Source organism: Panulirus ornatus, chromosome 35, assembly GCF_036320965.1.
Source record: "Panulirus ornatus isolate Po-2019 chromosome 35, ASM3632096v1, whole genome shotgun sequence".
Classification (NCBI taxonomy): Eukaryota; Metazoa; Arthropoda; class Malacostraca; order Decapoda; family Palinuridae; genus Panulirus; species Panulirus ornatus.
In genome coordinates this window covers 1,463,373-1,486,109 of record NC_092258.1, presented here as the reverse complement: position 1 = coordinate 1,486,109, position 22,737 = coordinate 1,463,373, and the positions used below count along the sequence as shown (strand labels likewise).

At 39.0% G+C, this 22,737-nt stretch overlaps 1 protein-coding gene across 6 annotated transcripts; it reads left to right on the top strand.

Moving 5' to 3' along the window:
* Positions 1–7,649: 7,649 nt before the first annotated feature.
* Positions 7,650–21,357, top strand: PIG-U (phosphatidylinositol glycan anchor biosynthesis class U). Of its 6 annotated transcripts, XM_071682854.1 has the most exons (10): positions 7,953–8,056; positions 8,875–9,093; positions 9,226–9,454; positions 10,020–10,122; positions 14,305–14,401; positions 14,650–14,854; positions 15,320–15,545; positions 16,786–17,054; positions 20,107–20,249; positions 20,531–21,357. In XM_071682854.1, the coding sequence occupies exons 3-10, from the start codon at positions 9,325–9,327 to the stop codon at positions 20,639–20,641; spliced, it is 1,284 nt and encodes a 427-aa protein (XP_071538955.1). In that variant the 5' UTR covers positions 7,953–8,056; positions 8,875–9,093; positions 9,226–9,324; the 3' UTR covers positions 20,642–21,357. The 6 variants fall into 6 exon arrangements, with proteins under 6 accessions (XP_071538951.1, XP_071538953.1, XP_071538949.1 ...); XM_071682850.1 differs by lacking the exons at positions 7,953–8,056; positions 8,875–9,093 and adding an exon at positions 7,650–7,714; XM_071682852.1 differs by lacking the exons at positions 7,953–8,056; positions 8,875–9,093 and adding an exon at positions 7,938–7,950.
* Positions 21,358–22,737: the final 1,380 nt, after the last annotated feature.

Genomic DNA, 22,737 nt, shown 5'->3' with positions numbered 1-22,737 from the left:
TGTAGTATCAGCCCACTGGAGTCTGACAAAGACCCTTTGTGACCTCTGGAATAGTTTTGCGCTACCGTTCACAGGATGAGCATGGGGTACACAATGAACCAGATGATGATACCCGCACAAGCCAATCAACCAGAGCTACAGACCAGCAACGCACGTCAAAGATTATTCTTATCATTACGTGTAATTCATTTTCAGTGGAAGTCACGTATAAGTGACTCTTCTTCAAGGAAATTCATTATAATTTCCAACACATGTAAGGCAGAAGGTAACAGCATCCGCCCGCCGAGCAAGCCAACGTTCTGCTCAGGGAGCGTTCGCCTGGCGCGCCCAAGGCCAGCATTTCCGAAGGGCGGCTGCCATAGGTACGCTGGGCCGGGTCCTCATCAGTTTCCTTCCATTCATTCTGAAGGAATGTAGGCGAGGCTCCTCCACTCTCATCATCTCACCTGCTCATCAGTCACGTCATTACTGTCATCGAGAAAAATAAGTTTCGCAGATTATTATATTCATTAAAAAAGGTGGTATTACCTCTTATGTTAAGGCATGATATATATATATATATATATATATATCTTTGTTTAATAGCCTTGTATCCATCAGCTCTTCCAGCTATATCAATGTGTTTCTAAGAACGCATTTCTTAGTCTAGCGTGTGTGAGTAACGCTGTAAGATAGCACCTTTTCGACTCACTCGTTCTCAGTATGGCAAAATAGTGTAATTGCGTCAAGAACAAGCAACACTAGCCACTAAGATAAACGTGATCAACGAGGAAGAGTGTGATCACAGTAAACTACTGGCGGGTGATCAACCAGGATGATAACAATAAGTGCCGGCAGGTGAGGTGCTGAAGAAAACTACAGTGATCGTTTCCAGTGATCATAATATTCGGCTGTCGTGGTGTGATCTGCACAGAGTTAAACCCTTTTCTGTGGAAAGGATTCTCTATTTCTTTCTCTGTGTCTCTCTCAAGTTCGTCATAGTAACTTTACCCTTTAAAACCTTTCTCGTGTTTATCTTTCTTTGCCCCTCCTGCCTGCGTACAGGTGAGAAGCCAAGCCAGACAGTAACTGGGCCTCGACTGCTAACCGGCTTCCCAGCTGTGGCAGACTATCATTAATGCCGTAATAAAGCTTTGTTTACGACAGAACGCTCCGACAGACCAGGGCAGAGAAAAAGAGATCTGGACACTGTCAAACGGGTCGTTCGCTGGCGATTCCACATGTGCACCATCAAGACAGAACGATGTGCAAGAAAATAGTTCTACCAAGATAGAAATAATCGGATGGACAACAGAATAAGACGAACGTCTCCACCACAACTTACTGTAGCAGGAATCAGAGAAGGATATCAGAACGAACCAGGTGTAGTCCGGAGACAGGAAGTTCTGTAACAAAGGACATGACAGGTGCCTCGCTAAGAGAGACAAGTGTTTCTCACAACAGAGTTTTACAAACGAGGAAATAAAGACGTGGATGGACGCACACTAGAGGCACTCAACCCTGTTGTTCTGTGTGACGAAATTCCTGATGTAAATGCGTCAAGTTGGCCTTTGTCAATGTGTGTGAACAGAGAGAAATAGAAACCCAAATGAAGGATAATCACTGGGAAATACTGTACTCTGTTGTTAACTGTGTCCTGTTGTTGCCTTGTGCTGGGAACATTTCCAGCTCTCCTGGTGGGCCTTCTTTATTATGGCGGTGATTACTGGTGCTGCAACGGCTACCTGTGGATCCTGCTGCTTCTGCCCGTGCAACCACAGCTCCGGCTGCTCCCTCTGCTGTTGCCGCTGCTGTTATTGTTGTCGTTCCAACAGCTTCTACTGTTACTGGCGGCTGGTGCTACATTCTTTGCTTCTCTCGATGCTACACACTTTGACCGTCCCCTGCCGAAGGCTTTCGCGAGGAGGCAGGCGTGAGGCGAGCGCCACCCACTCTGCCCTAGGCCCCGAGGGACGTGAGATGTGAGCCTCAATTATTAATTACATCCTGATAAACATCGCTGGACACATATAATTTTCATCACATTCCGTCAGCCGCGTACCATTACACACACACACACACACACACACACACACACACACACACACACACACACATACACACCAAGGCATCTTCACCAGAAATTTCAAGATGTTTGTCTCAGAAAAAGAAAAAACAAAGAACTTGCTTCATTTCTTTTGTCTTGTGTAGAAAATGGATCGTGCTACCTACTTCTCACTGGTGCAGAAGTACATCATTTTGAGAGTACGGTCTGCGTGCGTGTGTGGCTGTATGTATGTCAAGGGGTGTCACGCATTCCTGCTTTTTAAACGTCGCTCTGGATGTGAGGCGACCGTGAGTGTTTCAACTCTCTTTTTGACCGAACGTGTTTTCTGTTCCATGAACGTGTGAGCTGATGCGTGTGTGTGTGTGTGTGTGTGTGTGTGTGTGTGTGTGTGTGTGTGTGTGTGTGTATGTGGTTGACATGCGTAGGTTTAGGGACATAGCATGAGGCCTGATGACCCATGACGAAATCATTTCTGGTCATTGATCCTTTGTCTGAAGTGAATCAATTTTCGTTGTTGTCAAAATTATGCAGCAATTTGAAAACTTCTAGAAGATCTCAGTGTCTGAGCTTTTTCATGGATAATTCTTAGGTCTTATGAGCCTTTCCTCGTAAGTCTTATTTATAAGTGAAGATCTTTGTTTGGTTGCCGTTCATTAGATTCGTTCCAGTCTTCCTTCCGTACTTGATCAGGTTTGGTGACCAGCGTATCCTAAGTGAGGTCTGACAGGCAAGTGAGTCGGTAAGGGAGAGGGTTACCCTTTGTCACGGTGCCGGAGAGTGATGGATGACGGTGTACGGATGAGGTATGTTGTCTAGCGAGGGGAGGATGAATGGGATTGCGGATGTCACTTTACAACTCCACTCGGTCTTCAGAGTAAATAGTTCTGATCCGCTTTGATTGGTGGAGATGGCTTCTTAACTTTATATCACTTTACATCAGGATGTTTAATTGTACCCAACGTAAAGGGAAATTAAGATGTGATACACAGGTTGAGAACGATGCATTCATAAAATGTGAATTTAGGCAGCTCGAAAACATAGCTTATAAGGTTTAAGCGCAGTGATTACTCTGGCTCTTTTGTCTGATATATTCTCCATTAAACGTGGGACGAGCCAGTAGAACCCCAGCTGAATATCTAAGTAAAGAAATTAATGTACGTGTGGTGATTGTAAACTAGATCTGAAGCTTTCGTCTGTTAAGCCCTTGATGAAGCCTGTAGGATCTTTGAGCACGACGCTACAACCCTTTTAGAAGATGGCCTGGTGTTTGACCTGACCCTTGTAACCATACTCTCCCGCTGCATTACAACTCCAGCCCACAGTTGCCCTTCATTCCCAGGTTCTCTCTCGTACAGTTTCTCCTCAAGATTAACAGCACAGAGACACCTCCTCACAGTTAGCTGTTGGATAAGATTAGGATTCAGGAACTCTTACAAAAACTATTTACGCCAAAGCTAAGAAGATTCTAACCTCGTCTAGACTTGCTCGAGATAAGTGAAGGTAAGTTTTGACTAGATTTGGTAATATTGTTTTCATGACTATCAGTAGGTTCTAATGACCAAGGTTTGGCTCATCCTGGGATGAAAACGAGCCTCCAGCGAGGGGTACCGCTAAAATCGGCCGTAATTCACACCTTTGGGGACAATGTTTAGCCCCTTGAGTGCAAAGATTTAATCTCTTGTGTACGACGGGTTAACAACTTGAATGCGAAGACTTTACTCTGTGAGTATGATGGCTCAGTTCATCATATTCGCACGATAAGTCATTGCACCCAAGGGATGTCAGTCTCCTCATGGGTTCAGTAGTCATACTCGGTAGGTTAGGTCATCGTACTCAAAGATTTTTGTTGGACTCAAGAGGTTGAGTCGTTACACTGAAACGTTTGGCGATCAGGTTCTCGAGTATAACATGAGCCCTCGAAACGATAATCTGAATTTTCAGTGCAATATTCAGCCATTGAGCTCTGTCTTGTCACACTATGCACCTTAATTTGACTCTTATAGTACAACAAAACTATTTCCTGAAGTCTTGTACTGTGAAGTAAGATAGTTCTTCCCTTTAAAGTACGATGATTATGCCTTTAGAGCACGATAATTATAACCGTAAAGTATGGAGATGCTAACTCAAAAGGACGATAATCTTAACCTTGAAGTAAGATTGCCTTACTTACGTAGTGCGATAATTATATATTCACAGTATGAGAATCCTACCCTTAAAGTACGATACTCCTATCCCTAAAGCACGATAGTCTGACCCCTAAAGTTCGATAATCTGGTAGATTTGTGAATCTTTTTAAGACAATTTTTTAGAATCAGTGTGAAACATGCTAGATAATGGATTGATTTTTTTCATCATTTTTATAACTTTATGTTGTTTGCAGCCGAGTACCACAGAGACCGTCTGCTTGAAGGTATGTCCTGCTCAGCGAGAAAGACTTCAACATCATTATAACTAATATTCCAACCACTCACAGTGGAAGTTGCATTTTCACTGTAGAAAAGGTATAAGAATTTTCGTTTCATTCGAAAGGCAGTGAAATACAGAGGCTAATACCAACATACCGAGATCGCTAAACTCAAAAACAAATATAAGAATTAAGCTACACGCCTCGTGATCACGATACGGTTTATCTGACGATAACCACCATAATATAGCAAAGAAATAGTACAATGACTGGCAGTCAGCAGCTGGCCATTACCTGAGCGAGAGCAAAGCCAGCTGCCAGTACCGCCCCTCCCTCTCAAGCGGTGGTCAGGAGCTGACAGATACTATGTGGAGCCTTCGTGAATTACACGCTCCGTCCTCAAACTTCTACGGCACTTTGTGGCATCCAGAGGGTGAAATTGTGGCCAGGTGAGAGTGATTATCTTCCCACACGGCAAGCCAGTCCGCTCTTGAGTGTGGATAACGACGCAGCCGCCGCTAACTCTCCCACCTCTCTGGCGACAAACAGATGTCTCCACAAGGCCAGGCTAACCATGTACCAAGGAATCTTGAACACCTTCCAATCTGCTTCTTGTCATAGAATTCTAACGCCTGACGCCTCCATACCTCGCACTCTTAATGCAAATAAACCTCTTGATGCCGGACAAGAGTCTTGCTTGCAGGGAATCGTTATAACGTCAGACAAATATTTTAAACGCCCATAAATGTTTTACGGCCACTCAATCTTCGGATTCGAGGCATGTTGGTTGGCAGTTCCCTCACGTTGTACTGATTCATTAGAAATCAGATTCTCATGTTTAAAAGGAAGATTTTACTTTACAGAGCATAACACACTAAGCAGAAACCTCACTGCCACATAAATATCAAGAAAGCCATTTAATGCTAAAAAGAGATCATGAAATGGTTGACCAGCTTTATTCTATATTGAAATGATTAGTATGTTAAGCCATACTATACTTAAAGGAAATACCTACAGAAGTTTTCCTGCCTGGCGCTTGTGTATGCAGGCCAGCGACAGTGTAACCTCTTCACAGGCAGCTACTGGCTCAGCGCGCGATGCCAGGATTGAACCCACGGGAGGGAGTCCGCTGGTTGCCTGTTTTTACATTCCTCAGAATGGAAAGCTAAGGTGGTTTGTTCGATCATTTCTATTTTGTTAATCCCAACTGCTAGGACAGTATGAGTCCCCCAGTGGCCAACTTCGATGCCACTGCACATGGCCTTAACTGGTCTGTCACGTGTTTTGAGACATCGAAGACACAGTCTAAACTTGGCCCATATCCTCGGTACATTTCATATTCATCAGTAAAAACAATAGTATCTTTAATGTATTGTTATGAGTGAGTCATGATAGATATTTTAGATTTTTGAAATTCATACATGAACCATACAAGTCAAAACAACAAAGAGCGACAAAGAAAGTCAAAGTAAATATGTTGAAGTGCATAAGCGAAGGAAATTTCATCCCTTTCAACTTAATGGCTTAACGCGTATCATTGACTCAGTATCCCATATTTTGCAAGTTAGAAATACAACTGAGGCTCTTATGCAAAACAGGACATCAGAAATTTGCCCCAAATGCGATGTGAAGCTTAACCTTTGATCTATCTCGGTGGGTCCCTATAGCAACCATCCCACCGGCGTGCTAAGGGACAAATCTAGATTTTTTCTGGTTGTTGATTATGTTTAGCTTGGTAAACGAAATGACAGCATTCGATGATAACTGAATAACAGCGTCTCACGCCATAGCAATGAAGTGAATTTTTTAAAGGTAGAAATATGATAGGAAGGTGGAAAAAGAAAAGATGGATAATAATTCCACAGCGTCGTTATACGGAGAGTGAAGGAGAAATCACAATGGTCAGTATTAATGTGTTGGTCCCCACACAAAATCCATGGAAAGCAACAGCCATGCGCGTGCTGCGTGACCACTTAAGTTCACATCTTGGATGGTGTGAATGATTTTAATGTCTTGTGCAACGTTCGGGCGTGGTCACTTCCTGCGTCGCTTCACTGCCCGTTTTGCCTACAGATAAGGTGAATGACCTCGGTGCCTTGCGCAACTTCACGTGTCAGGTGCGACGCTCGTGGGCCTCGTCTACCATGCATTCCGCCATGTCGTCGGAGGTTCAGCTGCACATATCAGAATGCATACCTCCGCCTGAAGATGTTTCAAGCCACCATGTGACGTCGGCCACTCCTTGACCCTATTGTAATAGCAATAGGGGACCTTGGCTATGACATGTCACTCACAAAAACACCAGGGGACCTTAGCAACGCATTCCTTAACAACATGGAACCTCGGCACGCCTCCTTCATCCTCCAGTGGTATCAGAAGACCAGGCAACGACTCACGTCTTCCATTCCCCACATTCTAAAGAAAATGAGACACACCAGATCACTAGAAAGTTACATATATTTCACAAACCAAATGTCTTTAGATTTTATGCTGTAGCTCTATCTCCTTGGGATTATGACATACCAGCCCCTTTTGTGGTTTTTTAAGGTAAAGTTCCTTCATCACTTTTTATGAATTTCATTTTTCCTCTACGCAAATAGATTTAATGAGTATTCACAGTCGCCATACAGAATTCACATCGAATATATATATATATATATATATATATATATATATATATATATATATATATATATATATATATATATATATATATATATATATATATATATACGACACAATGAATAAAGTAAACAGGCCTTACACAAACCAAGAATAGCTCAAGAAAGCCTTTAATGCGCTACGAGTTCATAGATATGTGTATATTTTGCTCCTTTGATGATGCATAGATACTTTTGTGTTTTCAGTTCGGTTCATCATACTTAACATGCTCCCACTATCGTTTTTATGTACTGAATATTTAAGTGTATCTATCTTCCGTTAATGGGATAAACCATAGAAGCTACACCTATAGTCACCCCATACAAATACGTTTTCTATGATTATATGATTTCATAGAAAATTGATGTCAACACGATGTTTGTTTGTATGTACTTCATCATGTGGGTTTAACTGTACAAGTGGATATCTTTGAACCGTTTTAAAAATGAAATTGCCATTGCTTCTCTCTCATATTATAACTGAAATTAAAATGCTCTACCTATAATACTTTTAGACACTAGGAAAATTAAGCATATAATTCTCAAACCGATGCCAAAATGTATCCGAACACAGTGTTGGGGCTGCGGCTGTAAACAAATAGTGTATGTACCGGTGGGAAAGATAATAACATTAGGAAATTAAGCTTTACACTTACACTTACAGGAAAATGATTTCGTATAGACCTAGTTTAATATTTACTCTTGTCTAGTAAGTGCTTAGTAAGTCAGGGTTTAAGTTTGTTTGTGGTCTCGGTATTAGCTACATTCATTGTGCTAGACTATTACTCGGTACACAGTACTGTTGCTGGAGAAATTTTGACTTTGGGTAAACAAATAGTGTATGTACCGGTGGGAAAGATAATAACATTAGGAAATTAAGCTTTACACTTACACTTACAGGAAAATGATTTCGTATAGACCTAGTTTAATATTTACTCTTGTCTAGTAAGTGCTTAGTAAGTCAGGGTTTAAGTTTGTTTGTGGTCTCGGTATTAGCTACATTCATTGTGCTAGACTATTACTCGGTACACAGTACTGTTGCTGGAGAAATTTTGACTTTGGTTAATTTTTTTTTTACATCATTAAATTTTCTACTTAGGACTGTGATATTACCGTTCTTAAGAAGTTTGTGCTACTTATGCTCTTTGTTTAAAATCGTCCACAGTATGTTTATTAGGTCCCATATCGGTAAAGTTCTAGTATGGGGACAAATTTCGCTGAATTAGAAGGAACGTTTATCAGTCGTTTCTGTACCCAGTAGAAGTGATTTAGATTAGGTAGTCAATGTAAAGTAGCATTTCCGTTATATGTATTGTTAGTTCGTAAAGAAACTAGAAATTCAAAAGTTACATCTGTGGTTCCCCTAAACTGGAACTTGCTTTACAACATACTAGGGCTGGGGCACCTGGGTGGTAAGCCAGTTGCTGTTTAAAGATGACATGACTTTAATGACAGACATGGGAGAGAAATTCCATAAGTTGTGAGAATTTTGGAGAGTGTAAAAGGAGATAGTTGAGAGTAATGTAAATAAGAGTAAGCTAAAAAAAAGGTGTAGTAGGGTGATGAGACAGGATTGTGTGAATTTGAAGAGGAGAGGTTAGAAAAAATGGAGTGCATCAGGCACTAGGGAGTGTGCATAGCAATGGATAGAACCAGCTGAGATGGTTTGGTTATATGGACCCATCTCAGCAGCATCCTGAACCTAGTTCAGGCTGCTGGGGACATGAGGCCCATGAAGACCACTCTGGGTATTTCATATATAGAAGGAAGGAAGAAGATACCAAGAAGGAGATGGAAAGATAGAGTGAAGAAGAGTATGGAGTATTGGGACCTGAACATTTAAGTGTGTTAGAGACGTGCAGGGAATAGAATGAACTGGATTGGTGCTGTGTATGGAGGAAGGGGGTCCACTTGCTTGAATCAAGTCGTGTATTGTGATCAAGATAAACCATGGATTGATATGTGGGTCTTGACTGTATATGGTAAGCTTCTATGTTGTTACATGTGACAGATAGGGAATGTGTGTATATGAGGCCATAGATAATTTGATTCCTTGCTGCTTCACTGAGGCTAGAGAAACAATGGGTATAAACTATAACTTTGTTTTGTTTCAGTGACTGCAATAGAACAACTCTGTTAAATGATCATTGATTGTATATTGATGATCATTTTATTGATTCTCTGACTTGGTGGGGTGAAGTATCCACTTGATAATGATTAGTGGAGTCTGGTTGATGTACTTACTTGGGGCAGGGGTACGGCTTTGGCTGATGAGCACTTCTGGGGCTGAATATATTTCCAAGCGTGTAGAGCTTTCAACACCATTAAATTCATGGAAGAGAGGTAAGAACATCCTATAGCATCTTATTTAGTTCAGTAGTTTGGTTTTTTATTACAGTGCCCGTAGTATACTTAGAATCAGTCTCTGAGCAGAATGCCATAGTCTTTTTCGAATAAGATAATTCTTCATTTTTCTTTTTTGTTGCAGATGGAATTGTTTATTGGCATGTAGGTCACATATGCATTTTTAGATTACGAAAGAAATAGCAGAAAAGTTTTGTATGAGAAGCGGTTGATGGATTCTGACTTTTTTCATTATTATAATTTCTTGTGTAGAAGAGAGGATAAATTAACCAGTCCATTGCTCACTGTCAGGTCAGGAGATATGATAGTGTATCATCTTAATTTGATGGAAATAATTCATATACTTTGAAATACCCAATAGGCATGTAAGTAGTCTATTATTGTAGGTTCCATGTTTATTCATCAGAGTACATGATGTGGAAAAATAGTGAGGAAATTGAACTATGAAATGCGTAAGGGAATGTCATGTTACAAAAGTGCTTTTATATTGTGCCCTTGAGAAGCATGTAGTGTTTATTTGTATTCCACATTTTTTGTGTTGCAGTTGAGGAAGGGGTGTTCCTTCATTCCCAAGGTATTCCAGTCTATAGTGGGGGTGTCTTTCATGAAACACCCCTCTGTCTCTTCGTTAGTGGCTTCCTTATGAGGTGGGTTTTTGTTTAGTGTTTATTTTTTGTGGTGTAAGATGAACACATAATTATGGAAAGATTTCATATTATGTGACAATGAAACTTACTGCTTCCATGGAATGCAGAAAAAAAAAATGGGCATAAAAAACTTTTTTGATGAATGCAGGAAAATTAGGAAACTCAGGATTACTTGAGTAGCAATGAGATAAATATATTAAAGATAATAAAAGTAAAAAGCGCAAGGAAACAGATGAAGAATGGTCGAACCACTCACACACACACATATATATATATATATATATATATATATATATACGTATTTTTGCGTATGTATATTATCCCTGGGGATAGGGGAGAAAGAATACTTCCCACGTATTCCCTGCGTGTCATAGAAGGCGACTAAAAGGGAAGGGAGCGGGGGGCTGGAAATCCTCCCCTCTTGTTTTTTTTGTTTTTCTCAAAGAAGGAACAGAGGAGGGGGCCCGATGAGGATATTCCCTCAAAGGCCCAGTCCTCTGTTCTTAACGCTACCTCGCTAATGCGGGAAATGGCGAATAGTATGAAAGAATATTTGGGTATTTATATTTGCATGTGGGGACGTATATACATGTGTATGGGGGTGGGTTGGGCCATTTCTTTCGTCTGTTTACTTGCTCTTCCTCGCAAACGCGGGAGACAGCGACAAAGCAAAATGATAATAATATATATATATATATATATATATATATATATATATATATATATATATATATATATATATATATATATATTTTTTTTTTTTTTTTTTTTTTTATACTTTGTCGCTGTCTCCCGCGTTTTTATTTCCACACATCTCTCTTACCCTTACGTTACTCACTCGATCAAACCACCTCACACCACACATTGTCCTCAAACATCTCATTTCCAGCACATCCATCCTCCTGCGCACAACTCTATCCATAGCCCACGCTTCGCAACCATACAACATTGTTGGAACCACTATTCCTTCAAACATACCCATTTTTGCTTTCCGAGATAATGTTCTCGACTTCCACACATTCTTCAAGGCCCCCAGAATTTTCGCCCCCTCCCCCACCCTATGATCCACTTCCGTTTCCATGGTTCCATCCGCTGCCAGATCCACTCCCAGATATCTAAAACACTTCACTTCCTTACACTACCTCGTTGATGCGGGAAATGGCAATTATGGATGCGTCAGAGGTGGAGGGAACAAGGAGAAGCAGGAGAACAAATTGGAGGTGGAAGGATGGAGTGAAAGAGATTTTGAGCGAATGGGGCCTGAACATACAGGAGGATGAAAGGTGTGCAAGGAATAGAGTGAATTGGAACGATGTGGTATACCAGTGACGATGTGCTGTCAGTGGATTGAACCAGGGCATGTGTAGTGTCTGGTTTAAACCATGGAAAGGTCTGTGGGGCCTGAATGTGGAAGGGGAGTTATTTTTGGTGCATTACACATGACAGCTAAAGACTGCGTGACAACATATATATATATATATATATATATATATATATATATATATATATATATATATATATGGTGTGGGAGGCAAGTTGTTAGAAGCAGTGAAAAGTTTTTATCGAGGATGTAAGGCATGTGTACGTGTAGGAAGAGAGGAAAGTGATTGGTTCTCAGTGAATGTAGGTTTGCGGCAGGGGTGTGTGATGTCTCCATGGTTGTTTAATTTGTTTATGGATGGGGTTGTTAGGGAGGTGAATGCAAGAGTTTTGGAAAGAGGGGCAAGTATGAAGTCTGTTGGCGATGAGAGAGCTTGGGAAGTGAGTCAGTTGTTGTTCGCTGATGATACAGCGCTGGTGGCTGATTCATGTGAGAAACTGCAGAAGCTGGTGACTGAGTTTGGTAAAGTGTGTGAAAGAAGAAAGTTAAGAGTAAATGTGAATAAGAGCAAGGTTATTAGGTACAGTAGGGTTGAGGGTCAAGTCAATTGGGAGGTGAGTTTGAATGGAGAAAAACTGGAGGAAGTGAAGTGTTTTAGATATCTGGGAGTGGATCTGGCAGCGGATGGAACCATGGAAGCGGAAGTGGATCATAGGGTGGGGGAGGGGGCGAAAATTCTGGGAGCCTTGAAGAATGTGTGGAAGTCGAGAACATTATCTCGGAAAGCAAAAATGGGTATGTTTGAAGGAATAGTGGTTCCAACAATGTTGTATGGTTGCGAGGCGTGGGCTATGGATAGAGTTGTGCGCAGGAGGATGGATGTGCTGGAAATGAGATGTTTGAGGACAATGTGTGGTGTGAGGTGGTTTGATCGAGTAAGTAACGTAAGAGTAAGAGAGATGTGTGGAAATAAAAAGAGTGTGGTTGAGAGAGCAGAAGAGGGTGTTTTGAAATGGTTTGGGCACATGGAGAGAATGAGTGAGGAAAGATTGACCAAGAGGATATATGTGTCGGAGGTGGAGGGAACGAGGAGAAGAGGGAGACCAAATTGGAGGTGGAAAGATGGAGTGAAAAAGATTTTGTGTGATCGGGGCCTGAACATGCAGGAGGGTGAAAGGAGGGCAAGGAATAGAGTGAATTGGAGCGATGTGGTATACCGGGGTTGACGTGCTGTCAGTGGATTGAATCGGGGCATGTGAAGCGTCTGGGGTAAACCATGGAAAGCTGTGTAGGTATGTATATTTGCGTGTGTGGACGTATGTATATACATGTGTATGGGGGTGGGTTGGGCCATTTCTTTCGTCTGTTTCCTTGCGCTACCTCGCAAACGCGGGAGACAGCGACAAAGCAAAAAAAAAAAAATATATATATATATATATATATATATATATATATATATATATATATATATATATATATATATATATATATGTATATGCCCATACACACACGTATACATACATATACCTACATATACAAATACACAGACATATACATATATACACATGTACATATTCATACTTGCTTGCATTCATCCATTCCTGGCACCACCCTGCCCCACAGGAAATAGCATTGCTACCCCATTGGAATAAGGGAGAAAGAATACTGCCCATGTAATCCCAGTCATCTTCCTTACACTACCTCGTTGATGCGGGAAATGGCAATTATGGATGCGTCAGAGGTGGAGGGAACAAGGAGAAGCAGGAGACCAAATTGGAGGTGGAAGGATGGAGTGAAAGAGATTTTGAGCGAATGGGGCCTGAACATACAGGAGGATGAAAGGTGTGCAAGGAATAGAGTGAATTGGAACGATGTGGTATACCAGTGACGATGTGCTGTCTGTGGATTGAACCAGGGCATGTGTAGTGTCTGGTTTAAACCATGGAAAGGTCTGTGGGGCCTGAATGTGGAAGGGGAGTTATTTTTGGTGCATTACACATGACAGCTAAAGACTGCGTGAGAACAAATGTGCCCTTTTTGTCCTTTCCTGGTGCTACCTTGCTGGAGGGGAGATGCTATTTCTGGTGTGGCAGGGTGGCAATGAGCATGAATGAAGGCAGAAGGTATGAATATGTACTTGTGTATAAGTAGGTATACCTTGAAATGTATATGTATGCATATATGCATGTGTGAACATTCATGTATATACATATGTGTGTATATGAGTAGTTGGACCATTCTTCGTCTGTTTCCTTGCACTTCCTCGCTGACACAGATAACAGTGATTAAGCATGAAAATGATAAAGATGATAAAAAAATTTGATGTTGAAAAGCCAAGGATTAGAAAGTAAAAGGCAATGTTTAGGGTTTTAATGTTCTTTTTCTCTTGCAACTCAAGTGCAAGTTTTATTACTATTGCCTCTCATACATTCTATATCTTACTGTTCAGTTTAGAAAGAATGCCTGTCATGTCATGCTACAGATCCATTTGAGGGGTTAACACTTTTTCAATCTGTGCCATACAATCTTTGAAGAGCAATGTTGAATTTTACTTTTTTTCTGTTCCTTGGGATTTTTTTTGATACACCTATTATTCATCTTGTCTGTACTGGTTAACGTATTACCATAGGCAGTCTTAATGTTCCTTTTCTCTTTCATTTGGCCACTGTTTGTACTAGAATGATAGCCAGATAAGCATTTTAATTCTTCACCGAATGTTTGTGCATTTATACCTTTGACTCTTGGATATTCAAATGAATGGGCAAGAGCCAAAATGTTTTAGGAAGACCTTTTATGCATCATCCAGCTTTAGATTTGATGTTTCATACATGATATAGATGGATGCCATTATTTCCTTCTAGGTCATGGCAAGATTATCTCCCACTCTTGTTTGTCACATGTGATCTTCTTACTGCAGCTTTATTATCCACAGTAGCAGCATCATACAGCAAACAACTGGTAAGGCCTTGATACTTATATAGTAAACTACAATATATTTCTTAGTATGATCTTACATGCACATTTCGTGTTTACTTTTGTTTCTACAGAGTTTAAAATGATTGAGAAAAAAATTCTGCAAACAAATGTATAAAAGCTTTTCACTGCTATGCACATCTGAAAGATTGAAAATTCTCATACTTGAAAGGTTGTTTGAGATTAAATGAAAAATTCTAGGATGAGAAACTGATAACAAAAAATTTCAACAGCTTTTAACCCAGAAGAACAGTGTCAAACAGTATTCATCTGATGCCTCGTCCTTGCTTCTGACATCATCTTCCCTTTGGTCTGGTGTAGTATATGTTGCAGCTGCATATCTTTTCTGCCCTTATACAATTGCTTCATGTGTTGCACAAACGACAACTGTGTTTGCTAATCTCGTCCTTGCTGCAGCATTTACTTCCATGGTTAAAGGTAAGGCATGTACGTATGTTGCTTCTAAAGCCTTTTATATGATATTATAGCTATACAGTCTTTTTACTTTATTCTTCATTTTTAAAGCATTCAAGTATGAATCTTGTTCTTAAGTTTAGCAGGATTTCATAATAACTTACTAGCTATAGACTTTCTTGCTTTTCATGCTAAAATTAGTGATATATTGTCAGGAACAGATAACTGAGCCTTTAGGGTAAAATTCTTATGTGTCTACTTGTGTTCCTGCTTAATACAGTGTGGGAGGATTCTGTCTCCCCTGCTCTTGCCTCTCTTATTTTTCTTCTGAGACACACAGGAGATATGTGGGTAGTGTTATTCCTGTATGGTGATATTTATCTTCATATTCCTGTATGTTAATATTATTATCTTTAAATTATGAAAAATCATACTTGTCTGTTTGGTATAACACTGAAATTCTTCTGTATAACACCGACATTCTTCCAGGTTACCCCTTGTTGTTTGGTGGGCTGGTGGCCTTAGCTACATACCAGTCCATTTACCCTGTGTGTCTGATGGTGCCAGGGATCATACACTTCACTTACAAAAGCAACTCTACCTCGTCACTAATGAAACCTTTGATGTCCTTCATCGTTTCACTTGGGCTGTTGATGGTCATATCAGCAGAGATTTCTGGTGGATGGGAGTTCCTGGAAGCTACTTATGGTTTTATGTATGTATTAATCTCATCTTGGCAAGGGAAGAAGTGTGTAAAAGAATACCAAATTTTAAAAGAATAGTTTGAATTGATAATGATGTTTGTTAAAGTGTTTGAATTCCTCTAGTAAAGGGAATTTATTTAAGAGTTTGAGAAAATATTAGGTTTGAACAGTAAATTTAATTGATGTTGTATAGCTTTACAGTTATGTTATTTAAAGCAATTGATATATGATCCTTTGAATTTTTTTTATTAAAAAGAAAAATGAAAATGTTTATGTAAAGTATGTTGATTTCATTTTGTTATTGATTCATCAGAAATTCTTGGAAATACTAATAATCAGAACAATGAAGAATTTTATAGCATTACCATACATAGTCATTAACAATAGCAAAAAACACTTTTTGTTGTTCATAATATGTAATTGACTGCCAATTGTGCACATATTATGTCAGGTGGTGAACATTGTATTGGTAAGCGGATTCAATATAGAATTATTTTGTTTTTGAAGAAATGGTTACTTGCCCTCTTCCAAACCTTAAGCCTGTACTTTCTTTCATAAGCTAGGTAGGGATAGTGGGCTACTTCATTTTCTTTGTTTTATAGTGTTCTTGGGTGGGCAGTGTTTTCACAGTGACCATTGTGACTTTGTTTTTTGATTCAAAGACAACTCATTTCCACCAAATGTTTTTGCCAGCAGAAAGAAAGAAAATTATGGGATTTGAAATGTTCTCATAATTGATGCGTTTGATTATAATGATATTCATGCAAAGTCAGTCCTTTATCATATAATGTGTTAGTCTTATAGTATAGTATTGATAGTCTTTCCAAAAGCTGTAGATATAATGGTATATTATCTTCACTAGCATTTAATAACCCAATAACTAGTATGATTATGGGCGGTCCATTTTGAAAATTTTTTCATATCGGTTTGATTTGATGTCTCAACTTCATATGCTTATCTTGTGTTCTTTCTTTCATTAGAACTTTAGACATACAGCAAGTTACTTTTCTCCTTCATGTGGGCCTTACAAATGTTTTACTGCTTAGTAATTTACTTTGAATATTATGAATATAAGGGAATTAATGATAGCACATTATTTGATTTTTGGGCTTGCTTACCACATTGAATCCACTACCCGGTAATGTGAGCACACAGTGGGCAAACATTGCAGCATACTTGATGCCTGTAAGTAGAAAAATCCAATATCATGTCTTAAAATTTCTCAATTTATGTTTTTCTTGATCTCAACAGACTGGCAGCACCTGATCTTACTCCAAATATTGGCCTTTTTTGGTACTTCTTCACTGAAATGTTTGAGCACTTTCGTCTCTTCTTCCTAGCAACATTCCAAATCAATGCTTTTGTTTATGTATTGCCTCTATCAATTCGCCTTCGCCATGACCCAGTCCTGTTGGCAGCTGCCTTAATAGCATTTACTGCTGTGTTTAGAAGTTATCCGGCACTTGGGGATGTTGGCCTCTACATGGCTCTTCTGCCAATGTGGAAGCATTTATATCCATGTAAGTCTTGGGCACATTTTAGAAATATTGTTAGATTCATACTTTATTTATACCATAATGAAATTTATATGGATTTTACAAAACCTTTGAAAGTTAGAATGTAGAATAGCGGAATTCACAGAATAATTTTTTCTATACTTGTTTGGTTTCTTGCATTAGGGAGGTAGCACCAAGAACAGATGAATAAAAGCCCCTATTTACTCACATCCATTCTCTACTTATCATGTGCAATGCACCAAAACCACAGCCAGTCACTACAGACCTTCTTGTGATTTTCCCTGGCTGTTTCATATGCCTACCTGTATACCATATTTCTCCAATTCCATCTGTTCTGTGCCTTCTTTGACCGTCTTTCATTTTAAGGCCATGAGCTTGTAAAATCTTTTTCACTCCATCTTTCCATTTCAAATTTGGTTTCCTTCTTCACCTTGTCCCCTCCACTTCTATGATATGTATCCCCTTTGTCAGCCTTTCCTTACACATTTTCTCCTTGTGTCCATAACATTTCAGCACACCCTCTTCAGCTCTCTCAGCTATACTCTTCTTACTACTACACCCCTCCTACCCTGTCATCACCTACTCAATCAACCCTTCTCACACCTCATATTGTCTTCAAATGTTTCATTTCCAACATATTCATCCTCTTCTGTATATTCTCACCTATAGCTGATGCCTTGCACCCATACATTGCTGTTGGACAACAGATTGATGTAAAAGAAAAAATAATAAAAGAAAATAGTTTCATGAACCATTCAGGAGGCGGGGCTCACATGATATGTTCTACCTCATGTTTGCTAAAACCACATCATTTTTGTGGGTTTTTTACTGCAGAACATTACCCAGACTTTTGGTTCTTTCTCCCCAAGATTGGTTTTTCCTGCACGCTTTGAAAGAATTTCTTTGATCACAAGGGTTTAGAAACATGTTAACCCATCACCTGATTAGGTAGATTTTTATTAACCCATGCTGACTGACTATAGTCAGTGCTATTGGCTGGGCCCGGGTCCACCAACCAATCAATCAGCAGTCTCCACACGGCAGTGCCATCACCATTCCCTTGCCGAAAGTACTGACTTATCTCATCATTCTCTGGATCCCAAACTTGTATCAGTGTTCTGATCCAGCCCCTTTTTTATATTCCAGCTTCTTCCACCCTACCTTGGATTAGTATCATTTTCTTTCTTTTTCAGATTTAGTTACAGTGTATTGTATTATGTAGCTGACTTAATTTACTATATGTATCTTGCATATTTATTGACATTGTTACATGTTATCTTTTTTGAGTAGATGCTGAAATTTTCTCTCCCCCTTCATATGTGTGTGTTTCCTGGATCTGGATTGTTTTTCTCTTCCCTTGGAAGCTTTCAGGATAGGGTCCCATACAGAAAGAAAACAGAGATAAGGACTACAATCATGTTTACCTAGTGATGACACTTACTCAGATCCCAGGTTTGTGCTTCTAGGGGACAAAAGTCAGTTGGCAAAGCCTCCACACTATTGATATACCCAATTGACCTTGACTGGTATTTTGGTAGCGAGGTCTTCCATATTTCAGTGTTGGGGTGGAAGTTTCCTATTTTGGAGAGACTGTTTCTCATTTAGAAATGGGAACAATATGTGGATGAAGATCACCCCTGTATCATGATGTGCAGGATGGAATACTTATCCCCTGTAATCTGTCTCTCTCACACCTCAACCATTATGCATTATGAAGCAACGGAGCTCCAGGACCACCACAAGTAGAATGTAGTTAACCCCTTGCAAGCCAACATTTTCATATAAGAAAAGGAGAGTTTATATAGAAGAGCTTTGTTGATCTAGAGCACCTTTGACCATTTTTTTTTAAACTTTCTAGTCTGTCTTGTGTCACTTTAGATAATCTCATTATCCCTTCTGCACTGCTGTAGAGCAGGTTACTTGAAATGTTTATGGATATAATCTACTTTTTCTTAAATCCATGTTGCATAAATGAATGAAAGGTGCATATATTTTATAGATGAAGACATTTTGCTGACACCTATAAAAAGCTAATGGGAACTGTTATAATTGTACAAGGTTCTGCTTGCTAAGGATTCTCTGAAGAACACAGGATTAGATATATATGTTTACTGGTTAAGATAGTGGATCTCTGGTGAATTCTAATACCCAGATTATATGAAATATTTCGAGTAATCAGGGTCTGAAAATTCAGGAGAGTGAGAACCATGCAAGGGATAGAGTGAATTGGAGCTTTGTGGTATACATGGGATGGTGCATTGTCAATGGACTGAACCAGGGCTTATGAAGCAGCCAGGGGAAATCACAAAAAGAACTGTAGAGCCTGGTTGTGGATAGTGAAGCTGTGGTCTCGATGCACCACAAGACAGCTAAAGAATAGATGTTAGCAAATGAGGCCTTGTCTTAAGTCTGTTCCTGGTGCTACCTTGCTATTGTGGTAATGTGGGAAACAGCAAACAAGTATGAAAGAAGAAATTTTTGAAGATGAAGGTTGATGCGCATAGTATTAAGAGCTCAGGGTTGTTACTGGTAATAATTTGACGATCCTTTTCATGCCTGTTATGTAATTCATATTCCAGTAAAATCATTTTGAAATATTGTATTTGTTTAATCGATTTTTGTTTATCCAGTATAAGATGCCTGTTCATAGGATTTTGTTTCCCATGTATCAAAAGTTTGATGAGTAGCACACTTCTGTACATACCCATAGTAAGTTTATCCTGTTTTAGTTTATTTCTAATTTCTTTTTAATTAACCTATGTCAGATTATGTGAAGTGTGTAGAAGTATGTGAAGAATTGAAGATTATTAGTTTGGAAGAATTAGCTTGAAATAAGTTTATAAAAGAGGGGTATATAACATATTTGGAAATCATAAAAGAAGTGTTCAGGTATCATAGTGCAAAAGACAGTAACTGGCAATGAAGGAAATACAGTAAATAGGATAGCTGAAAAGAAATTGATGTTTTGTTAACTGAATTAATATTCTGTTTTTGTAAATGTAGAGCTTTGGAAAATTTATACACTTTAGTCACACACAATGATGTTCCTCACCAGTTATGCGGCAGACATTTATCGTTGGTTGCATGTTTGTGGCTACATCAGTCCTGGGACCTATCATGTACAACCTGTGGATCTTCAATGGATCAGCAAATGCAAACTTTTACTTTGCTGTTACTTTAGCTTTCAACACAGCTCAGGTACTGTTTTTGATACTTTATCGTATATGCTGCTGTAAGTTATAACAATAAAGTCATGGTGAAAATTTATTAGATATCCATATAAGGCAAGCTTTAAAGAATTTGTGTGAACTAGGGTATTACCCCTTATAAATTATGTTATAATAGTGCAGTAGATTCTTACCTGTATGCAGGTTGACCCAGTTGAAGGCTGCAAAAACATTTGGGCAAGTTCATTAATAATGTTCTATGTTTATTTCAGATTTTCCATGTTTCACTTAAATGTTACGCGTATATTTCAGATTTTCCTTGTTACGGATCTTCTGTTTGCTCATGTAAAACGAGAATACCATCTTATCCATGGCTCCAAGATGGAGGTAGATGGCGTACCTGCCAGACTTACTCTTCAGTGATTCAGTGGTAAACATTTGTTTTGGTGGAGATATATTTGTAAAAGAGTGATACTTTTTCTCTTTTTTGTTAACTGACTATATATCCTTGTGTTAAACCAAATAGGTATGTAACCAGGCATATCCTGAATACTGTGTATTCCTTAGTAGTTAAAACAAGGCATCAAAAGCATAAAATTAGTGCCTAAATTTTTGATACTTCAACTGCAAATTTGTTTTAAATTGCTGATTAATATTTTTAAGTTAGAGTATTATTGCAATAACATGGTGTCCATTAACCTGTTGGCAGTTAATTTACCTTCAATCATTATCCTGTTCATATATATGCTATATGTACTAACCCACTGATTGACATGATAATCCACAGCCAAACTGAATAGGCAAAATGTTCTTTGATATGCAGATAGAACTAACTTAAAGGAATACATAGTTTTGTTTTAGGTTTGTCTGTATCTGTGTTCATTTAACTTGTTTAAACAGTATTGGAGTCTCCTGGCTCTCCAGTGTGTTTTGATTGAATTTCATGTATTCCACATTACAATATGTATTTGTAAATTACGGTTCTGTATGTAGTGACTTTACCCAAACTCATAAGATATATATCACAAAAATTTTCATGTTCTCGATATAGCAGCAAAGTGCATTCCAGTGGCTGAGAGTCACATGTACCATAGCTATGGCAGCCTATCACAAAAGATGAATACAAAATACATTACAGGTACAGTATTTTAGCTTTACAATCCTTTTTTACCAGAAAAATAAACATGAGGGTACCTAGTGCCTCATTAATGCAAGTTATCATGACAGTAATGTGCATAAAGCAGCCAAGAATTAGAATTACTGAATTGCGAAAGCTATCAAAGCTCTCATTCGGTATAATGTAGTACCAATAATCTGTTGCTGAGGTCTTTAACTCACAAGAACATTTTTCTTGTGAATTTTATACAATACTTGAGAATGCTCCACAGCTGATAGTTTGCTAGGGTCAGCAGACTATAGATTATTAGATTGTATTAAGGTCAGTGGTACATATAGAAGTGTTAGAAAATTAAGGAATATAATTCATAAGGGGGTAGACGGATTAGAATGATCCATCATTATCCCATCCAGTCAGTGCAACAAAATGCAGAGTATTTGGGGATAGGGGAGAAAGAATACTTCCCACGTATTCCCTGCGTGTCGTAGAAGGCGACTAAAAGGGGAGGGAGCAGGGGGCTGGAAATCCTCCCCTCTCACTTTTTTTTTTTTTTTTTTTTTTTCTCCAAAAGAGTGAACAGAGAAGGGGCCCAGGTGAGGATATTCCCTCAAGGGCCCAGTCCTCTGTTCTCAACGCTACCTCGCTAATGCGGGAAATGGCGAATAGTATGAAAGAAAGAAAGAATGATTTACAAAGGCAACACTAATAGTGTATGAAAACTTTAAAAACAGTCCTTGTTATAGAGCAATAGTTTGTTAGAAAACATACTTCCAGCTTTTTTTTGACAAAAATCAAAAAGCTACTGCAAACTTTGTTCCTCTTGCCATATTAAAATGAGGACAAATAAAATCCTTTATAATTGTAAATTTAGTATTACAGTATTTTAAGGTCCTTTGACTGCAAATGTAAGAGGGTGTATATTTTATACAAATGTATGTAAATTATATAGAAAGGGATTATTAAGATTATATATCATAACAGACGATTTGGACGATTTTTGCAGGGAAAAAATGCAATTGAGTGGGAGATGTATAAAAGAAAGAGACAGGAGGTCAAGAGAAAGGTGCAAGAGGTGAAAAAGAGGGCAAATGAGAGTTGGGGTGAGAGAGTATCATTAAATTTTAGGGAGAATAAAAAGATGTTCTGGAAGGAGGTAAATAAAGTGCGTAAGACAAAGGAGCAAATGGGAACTTCAGTGAAGGGCGCAAATGGGAGGTGATAACAAGTAGTAGTGATGTGAGAAGGAGATGGAGTGAGTATTTTGAAGGTTTGTTGAATGTGTTTGATGATAGAGTGGCAGATATAGGGTGTTTTGGTCGAGGTGGTGTGCAAAGTGAGAGGGTTAGGGAAAATGATTTGGTAAACAGAGAAGAGGTAGTAAAAGCTTTGCGGAAGATGAAAG

Excerpts from the sequence above, each read along its gene's own strand:
- PIG-U (XM_071682850.1), top strand. The coding sequence starts at position 9,325 with ATGATTAGTGGAGTCTGGTTGATGTACTTACTTGGGGCAGGGGTACGG. Across the intron at positions 9,455-10,019 it reads ATTAAATTCATGGAAGAGAG|TTGAGGAAGGGGTGTTCCTT; the intron begins GTAAGAACATCC and ends TTTGTGTTGCAG. Across the intron at positions 14,855-15,319 it reads ATTTACTTCCATGGTTAAAG|GTTACCCCTTGTTGTTTGGT; the intron begins GTAAGGCATGTA and ends ACATTCTTCCAG.